A 9,046-nucleotide genomic window follows, 5' to 3' on the forward strand; every position below is an offset into this window, starting at 1 on the left:
GAGACATAGAGGGGACATGGAGCACGGAGACATGAAAATGAGAAACACAGGAAAGAAACAGAGACAGAAACCTTAAGTTTGAAAACTATAACATAAGCACACAACTATAAAAAGAACCAAAAGCATGACTGAGACAAAACCACAGAATATTGACAAAACTCAAAAACACATGACACTGTTCACTATTCATACATCTCACTCCGGTGGGAGTGGGCTATTCATACTTCTATGAATAGCCCAAATCAAGCGTGTCCTGCACTTCACCTTTATAATGAAAACTAAATTTCCCAAGTCAGTGCAGTATAAAGAACATTATGAAAAAAGGAAACTGATTCCATCATATGAATATGCATTTGCAGTGGCATTGTTACAAGGCAGAAAGTATGTGCTAAATGAATACATCATATTGTAAAAATTTGCACTGGAAAATATTTTTTGACACACTACCTGTGATGGCCAATATACTAGTTTTGGGCAAAATCAAAGAGAAAAGCTCCTCTTGGAAACCTCCTTCTCTCTTGAGGATGAGGCAAACTGATAAAAACCATATACAGACTTGCATGATACACTGTCTGTCCTTGGAAGATGAAGGTGCTCCGTGTCAGAGCTCAGGTTCAGATTTCTTTATGAACAGGAGACGCAACAGGGGTTGAATACCGGTATATTTTTGTTTTTTGTTAGTTTGTTTTTGCTTTGGATTTTTGCTGGTTTTACAAGTGGGGTTTTTTATGTTTAATCTTTGAAAAGATTCATGGATGAAGAGTTAAATGTTACATATCTAACTCTGGACTGGTACACAGAAATTAACAAATACAGATATGTTTTCTTTTTCATTATGTTTACATTATATATTCTAATAATCTGCACTAATTCTACTATTCTGTATCTCATCTGGATTCATAAAAACCTCCATGAGCCTATGTACATTTTCATTGCAGCTTTGCTACTGAACTCTGTTCTTTACAGCACAACTGTTTACCCAAAACTTCTGACTGACTTTTTATCTGAAAAACAAGTCACAACATATTCAGCCTGTCTCTTTCAGTTTTTTATGTTTTACACTCTAGGTTGTTCAGAGTTTCTTCTGTTGGCAGCCATGGCCTATGACAGATATGTGGCTATATGTAAACCTCTGCAATATCAAACTATCATGAGAAAAACTACTGTGAGTATTTTCCTTATCATAGCTTGGCTTGTACCTGCTTGTCATATTGCTGTTCAAGCAATAGCGAGTGCTGAAGCTAAACTGTGTGACTCTAATATAAAAGGAATATTTTGTAATAATGCAGTTTACACTCTTCAGTGTGAAAGATCAAGATTAATTACCATCTTTGGTGTGGTTGCTTTGGTAGATCTCTCAATACTTCCTATGCTCTTTATAGTTTTCACATACACAAAAATATTTATAGTTTCTCATCGAAGTTGTAAAGAAATTAGGAAGAAAGCTGCAGAGACTTGTTTACCTCATATGTTAGTGTTAATTGGTTACTCTATTTTTTTTGTGTATGATGTAAGCATAGCACGTGTGAAATCAGATTTTCCAAAACCCACACGCATAATAATGACTTTACAAATAATGCTCTATCATCCTTTATTTAATCCACTTATATATGGGCTAAAAATGAAGGAAATTTCTAAACACCTAAAAAAGCTGCTTTCTCAGGCCAAAATCTTTCCTTGTATTAAAACTTAATGCTAAAGTGAAGTAATTTTGTTGTTAACCAGTTTTGTGCAGTTATTCAAAACACTTTTAATTCTGCATAATGAAATCATTCCAACTTTCAGTCAGAACATTTTTAGTATATTGTATCTGGTGAAGTAAAAGAAAATATGAAATGCAACAAAAAATGTTTATAAAGTCAACTGTAATTATTCTGCAGTAATTCTACTATTACACATTTGTTTTTCATTTCAGACACATTTAATTTCATTTCATCTGAAATGAAATTCAGCTTCTCTTTGTCGTTCTATTTATTTGTTGTTCCTTGTTACCGCCCGGCTCAGCTAGGGATGTAAGGTGATAACACAAGAGACTGCTCTGGTCAGTGTCAGAGGTGCGAGCTTAGTGGCTAACACAAAACATACACAACTGAAAACCGGCAGTGGCGAAGATGGGACCCATATGGAAAAGAAATAGTAAAAACTTATAAAAGACTTGCATAAGATGTGGCCTACTTCATATAGTGAATCATATAAGGCTTATATGATTCACTCATGAAAGTGGCCACTTTCTCATTACTTTCATATATTGTTTTAGTAAGTATCCAAAACATACAAGTTTCATTTATATAATTTTTCAAGGGATCTTATATCTGTTTTCACTCTTGTATGCTTTTCAAAAAAAGTTTCACACAAGACAGATACAAACTTTATAAGATTTATATATATCTTTTCCATATGGGGAGCAACGTGTAGGGATACAGCCTGTGCACTTTCCACCACTAACACTTTAGTCACATACATTAAACGAAATCACAATCAGAGACTGGAGGCGACCGAGAGGGGGTGCAGCTGGCAGCCTCAGCACCTCACAAAGATGCCCCCCCCCCTTACTTGGCATGTCGTCCTCCTTATATAGCTGCACCGAACCTTGTTGTCCACGCCATTGGCTCACTTCTTAACCCTGAACGCCGAGGCAACCACTCCTCAGCGAGCCCAGACCTGCAGAAGCGTCGTTACTAGAGCCCACCTCCTCGTGCTCCGACTTGGCTGTAACACCCCTCCCCTTAAAATCTGACTTATACAGATGCAAAACAAACAACATGGAAATCACATTTTATACAAGGCATAGTAGATCACAGTCGGGCCAGCCCATCGACTAGTATATTTTCAGACCCCTTTTTGTGTCTTATATCTAAACTGTATTCCTGCAGCATCAAGGCCCAGGGCATAAGGCGCTGGTTGTGATTGAACATGTGTGCCAAGAACACAAGAGGGTTGTGGTCAGCAAATACCTCAATAGGTAACGAACTGGACCCTAGGTAGACATGGAAATGTCAGTGCAGCCTGAGCCAGACGGTGAAATACCTGGTGTAGGTGAGCCACATGCTCCTCCCAGGTGCTGGTATAAACAACAAGGTCGTCCAAGTAAGCAGTGCAGTTCAGAACATCCCCTAGGACTGTGTTTACTAGCCTCTGGAACGTTGCGGGAGCATTACACATCCCAAACGCCATCACAGTATATTGCAAAAAGTCATCAGCTGACGCAAGGTCAGTGAGAGGCACCTGCCAAAAACCTCTGAGCAAATCTAGCTTAGTAACATAAGCAGCAGCACCAATACTATCAATACAATCTTCAACCCTTGGGAGAAGATATGAGTCAGCTACCGTGACCGCGTTTACTTTTCTAAAATCAGTAATAAAGCGAGGAGACCCGTCAGACTTTTGGTTCCACAATATACGGTGAGCTCCATAGGCTCTGGCTAGGTACAGCCAAGCCATGAGTTAGGAGGTACGCGACCTCTTGTTTATTTATGGCGTGCTTAAGGGGGCTGGTGCAGTACGGCTACTGTTTAATCAGCTTGGCGCGCTGGATATTAATATTATGCCTCAATGCTATAGTGTGGGTTGGTATGTCTCCGAACACACAGGTAAACTCCACCCCCTCTGCATTCCTCGGGGTCCATTGCAGCATAAGAATAATGTTCAACAATATAGGCTTGCTGCTTGCTCGTGACCTCCTCAACACTTACCAATCTGTTGAAACACCTCCGCAACTTTTCATCTGCTACCTGGGCCCGCAGCTAGCTCCTCTCGGTTCACCGGAAGCACTGCGTCTTCCTCAGATGAGCTAGGCTCCTCAAGGTGCACTCGAGCCGGGGCTGTCACACTACTGTCCGCTTTCGGGGGTGTGACATCCCCCACGGAGAGCGGGGGCATTAGTACAGACTTAGACAGTACTAATGCCCCCTGGGCTTCTACGGGCCTGGGCTTGCGTGACAGCGCAGGCTGGATACAGCCCAGGCAGCATCGATTCACTGGAAACGGTTTGTTCATAGGGGTTATCTACCACCTCCAGATTAGGGCTTACTAAACCACCCGCTATATCATTCCCCAGTAACACATCCGTTCCCTCTATAAGCAAAGCCAGAGACAGTGCAACAGGGAAAAACCCTGTGACCAGCGCGGATTTTCTGAAAATCCAGTGCACTGGACGAGGAGCATAGCCCATCTCTACTCCACGTAACACTACATTAACCCCACACTCACTCTCAGCAAAAAATTGCAAAACGCTAGCGAGCACAATAGTTTGCGAACCTCCTGTGTCCAGCAATATACGCACAGGCACCAACTCTTCAAGGGGACGCATTTAGGGACACTGACCCAGGGCTCTAGAGTGTGACCAATTTGGTCGCAAATGCAACCATGGTGCGACCAAAAAAAATCCTTGGTTGCACCAGTGCGACCAACTGTTCCAGTAAAAAGAAAAAAAGGCTCGGCAACTCTAAAAGTCTCCGTGTGGTCAACAACTGACACACATCATGCCCCTATGGTGTGTCCCATTCAGAGATAGTAATTGGCAGGACCTCTATGATTAGCCATGGTCCTGTAGTTGTCCCGTAGTCCTTTGTGTGTACACTTGAAAGTGCAGGTGGAAGAGGGAGGTGAGTAGCTTGAATATCGATTCATTAAATCCTGAATTGAATTTTAAATATAAATGTAGGCTATTTTGCCAGAAACACCAGAATCTCAGGTTAAAGCTCACAAAAAAATTTCAACAACCACCGAGCAGTAAATGAGAAACGCATTCCACACAAAGACGTAAACACAGAGCGGACCCTACGCATCAAAATCAGCTTTCTCTTTCTCAGCTTTCTCACCCTATGGCATGTAGACGAATACTGCGTTGGGGCTGAAAGCAGACAGCTCATTGAATCTGACGCGTCGGCGGGTCTGTGCTTTGTGTTTAGGTCTTTTTTGCACTAGATTCTGCGCTGCAAGTTTTGTCTATCTCCAACCAAAATTCACCAAACCAGCAGCAAAAGAAGATCCAAATTATGCTTCATATTTGATCAATGTCATCATTTATTCCGTCTTACTTTGGGTGTTTTGCTTTCTCCACGATAAACTCACACTTCCTGCACAGCTCTCTCTCTCTCTCTCTTTCTGTATGTACTTCAAAAACATTTTCCAATCTCAAATCTTTATTTTCTGCATTATTCATTTGCTTATTTTTTAAATTAAAATTATGCAAAATTGCAGAATATTTTTAAGGTTATCTGCTATAAAAAGCCAGGCCAGGAAAATCTCCATGTTTTTCTGTGTTTTATTCTCAGTTATTTTGACACAAAGGCATCTGCTATGATGCTCACAATTCTGATGAAGTCTCACATGTATCAGTACTGATAAATGATCAGAATTATAATATTTCTGACTGTCTGAGGCAAAACTGAATTGATTCAAATCGGGACCTCATGAATCGGAATCAAATGGATTATAGAAATCAGCGGTGATACCCAGCCCTAGTGAGTAGCCCAGGCCTGACAGAAGTGGATGTAGCTGTGGGTAATTAGAAAAGATGAAAGAAACTATTGATAAATTTTTTGTTAAGTTAAGGCCTGATCCGTTTGAAATTCATAGCCAGTGTATCCAGAAAACACATTTTATCCTGCGATAATTGCACTGCCCAAGTGTCCCCTCTACCCACTGCCTTTCAGCAGCAGGCAGCAGCACACAGGTCATCAGAGGAGGCAGATATGATGATGAAGTTTAACATTAACTACAATATTGCCAAAGAGTGCCAAAGCACTTTAAGCACGAGCACTTTTTCAGTAACTTATCTTTCTTGTACAAATGTGCTTCAAATACAGAACTTTGTGTCCGGACCAACGGACCAAACTTCAGTCAGGAGAACAACTGAGATCATCCATCCACAATAGGTTAGTCATTAATGTAAGATAAGATAACCTTTATTAGTCCCACACCTGGGAAATTTGTTTTGTTACAGCAGAAAGTGGACAGTGCAAAATTACATAGCTAAAATTAGAAAAACACTGGAACAACATATACTGCAACAACATGGGAATCGAGCAGCTGTGAGAGAATTCTACATTAATGAATCAATGGTGCGTAAGTAGAGGAAGCAAGAAGAATGAGTTAAGTTTGACTTATCTGACTGTTTTGTTTCGTTTAATGCGCCTTAAAATCCGGTGCGCCTTATGTATGAAAACAGACCCGTTTGTCAACAATGCGTCTTATGGTCCGAAAAATACGGAAACCTACAGAAGCAGTAGAGCTATTCAGAAAAAGGCAGCAGAGACCTGCTTACATCACCTGTTTGTTTTAAGCATTTTTACTACTTTGTGTGGTTATGATTCATTATAAGTCGATTAGAATTAGATTTTCCAAAGCTGCACAATTAATAATGACTGTACGAGTGGTTTTTTATAACCCTCTCTTTAATCCGTTTATATATGGTCTGAAAATGAAAGAAATCTCTAAACACCTAAAAAGGTTGTTTTGTCGTGTCAGGTGTAGCTAAGTTATAATAATTTCTCATGTCATGGAGAGACAGTAAAAAAGTGACTTTTCTATTTGTCCATCTTGTATCCTATCAAAATTTGGTACTACTCTTCTGCTAACAGTGATTATAATTAAACTAGTTTCCTAATGTCTCAGTGTAAATGTGATATAAAGAGATTGGGGGTGGGGGTTACTGGAGTTAAAATTGGTTTTAGCAACAATAAAATGTTTTTTTTTTGTGATCAACATTTTATTGATTTACAACAGGGTTCGGGAGCGAGAGTGAGGGTACAGACATATTCAACATCATTATAAACTGCAGTAACAAAGCAACATTGGCCACAAGGCAAAGAAGAAAAGAAAAAGAAAGACAGTGGAAATCCAAATAATAATATGTACACAAAGTTGCAATAAGTTATTGCCTCTTCCAACACATAATGTTGGATGAGAAGATTTTCCAAGCTTCGACAAATGTGGGTCAAGCTTTATTAAATCTTGCAGTGTTATGTTCAAAATTAACAATATAGAGAAGACATTGCATCCAGGATGTGAATCCAGCAAACAGCATTTTGCATTGAATTTGTCTGAATGAGATGTCAGAGGTATCATTAAGGAGGTAAAGACCAGGACTAGGAATGTAAAAAACTTCAAGTACATCAGATATTGTTGCATATGTGACAGTAATATGTAGCCTTTAGTTTCATCTGAAATCTCTTACAGGGTGTAATATATGTTCTGTGGATGTTTTTTAAATGAATTAGTTGATGAGCAAACTTCCTAGAAGTCAAACTTAGATTAGACCATACTGTATCGCAGTCTATATTAACCTGTAGTTCTCCCAGTTACCTATTCCAAATGGATTTGTAACCTGGACGTTTGTCCCTCGATCCTACAAGAGTTAATCTACACTGCTGGCCCCAAGTATAATATCTTATTGTTAAAGTAGGAATACTTTCAAGTAACATAAATAACTCAAATACACCACCAAAATAATTTTAACAACCAAGTTGGATGAAAAACCAGGAAAAAGCAATATTCCAACTCCCCCAAAGAAAAGGAAAAAACAAGAAAATGTGGTACCACTTCACTATCTACTGGTTATCACCCTTCAGTTTTTGATGACGTCAGTTTCATTCAGTTATCAGTTTATCATGGGCCCAAGAACAAAAAGCAACCTGAGTCTTAGGCGGAGAAAAGTAGCAAAGAAATTAAAAAGGTGGTTCTTAGGTGGAATCCCTTTTGGTTTTTGTGCTCCTACCACCCTTCTGGTATGGCAAACATACATATTTCGACTCCCAAAAGGCATCCACAACAGCAATGGCATCCTGGAGCATGGAGATTTCCTTGCTGTTCTTTTTCCTCTGAACCACACCTTCACGCACGGAGCTGCAGGTGATGCATTCAGGGTGTTAATATCAACACTTCACGGAGTTCTTTTAATTCCTGTACATTCCAACAAGGGCAAGCCCAGAAATTAAATTACATTACCAGACGAGAAGCTAAGATGCATTCAAGGAAACCCGTATTTCTGAGTACTATAAATCTTATCAGGGCTACACTCTCCCTCTAGACTGCATGAGTCCCTGCATGCATATTTGCACCTAAAGGTACAGACATGTGTGAAGTAGCAGCTCCTAAAGCCTGAAAGAACAAACTGATGGCTGAGGTTAAAGGCTCCCCCAGCTCATCATAGGTGAGTTTCCGAGGCGGACGTCTCTCCCTAGCAGAGCGCCTGACACTTGTGTTCTTAGACTCTGGACTCTTAGATGCTACATTGTCAGGGTCTGCCACTACAGGGTCTGTGGTGATGAGATCTGTGTCCTCTCTAACAGGTCGGATAGGTGTCATATCAGGTTCAGGAATATCAATAATATGATCTGGGGCCCTACAGTGTGAAGTGGGATGTGTAACTGAACCACTACTCTCAGAGCTGACAAGAGGAGTTCCTGGTTGAAGCTCATGGGTAGGTCTCTCAGGTAAGTGTGTGGAACTTTGGGGCACAAAAAAGGGGTGTCTGGGTTTAATACCCTGGAAACTGGATGAGGCTCATTGAAGCCTCCTTCCCTCTGTAGCAAAGGACCCCTAGTGATGATTTCTGGCACCCATGTGCCTCATCACTCTACAAATTGTCCTCCTAACAATCAGCATCCCCTTGCACATCTTTTGTTGTTTTGGCCCTCAGTCAAACCTGCACGGCAAAAGAAGGTCTCTATGCAACGTATGGTATGGCTCTTCCCCTGTTTCAGGTTTGACTACATAAAAAGGACTGTCTCTATTCCATCTGACAACAACATGGATTTTTTGTTCTGCCATTTTGTGTTTCCCCCTGATTTTCACGTTTCTCACTAAGACGCTATCCCCCCCTAAGAGTTCAGCTGCCCTGATGTCCTTGTCAAGCCTAGCCTTGTTCTTCTCTTCCATCTTCTGGGCACTTTTAGCAGCTAATGAGCAGCTCTTTTGTAGGTGTTGACGTCAGCCCTTGACATACTCTGAGTGGGTCTTGTGGTTACACATATCAGAGTGGATTCACAGGACAAGATCAATTGGCAGTCTGGGCTGCCTACAAAACATTAGTTCATAAGGC

General features: G+C 40.6%; 1 protein-coding gene across 1 annotated transcript; it reads left to right on the forward strand.

Moving 5' to 3' along the window:
• Window positions 1-751: 751 nt before the first annotated feature.
• Window positions 752-1,693, forward strand: LOC100695228 (olfactory receptor 13C2-like). Its single transcript, XM_003449531.1, has one exon. The coding sequence runs from the start codon at window positions 752-754 to the stop codon at window positions 1,691-1,693; it is 942 nt and encodes a 313-aa protein (XP_003449579.1).
• The last annotated feature ends 7,353 nt before the right edge of the window (window positions 1,694-9,046 follow it).

This window comes from Oreochromis niloticus, linkage group LG16 (genome assembly GCF_001858045.2).
Source record: "Oreochromis niloticus isolate F11D_XX linkage group LG16, O_niloticus_UMD_NMBU, whole genome shotgun sequence".
In the NCBI taxonomy this organism is placed as follows: domain Eukaryota; kingdom Metazoa; phylum Chordata; class Actinopteri; order Cichliformes; family Cichlidae; genus Oreochromis; species Oreochromis niloticus.

Coding starts and splice junctions, on each gene's coding strand:
- LOC100695228 (XM_003449531.1), top strand. CDS start 752: ATGGATGAAGAGTTAAATGTTACATATCTAACTCTGGACTGGTACACA.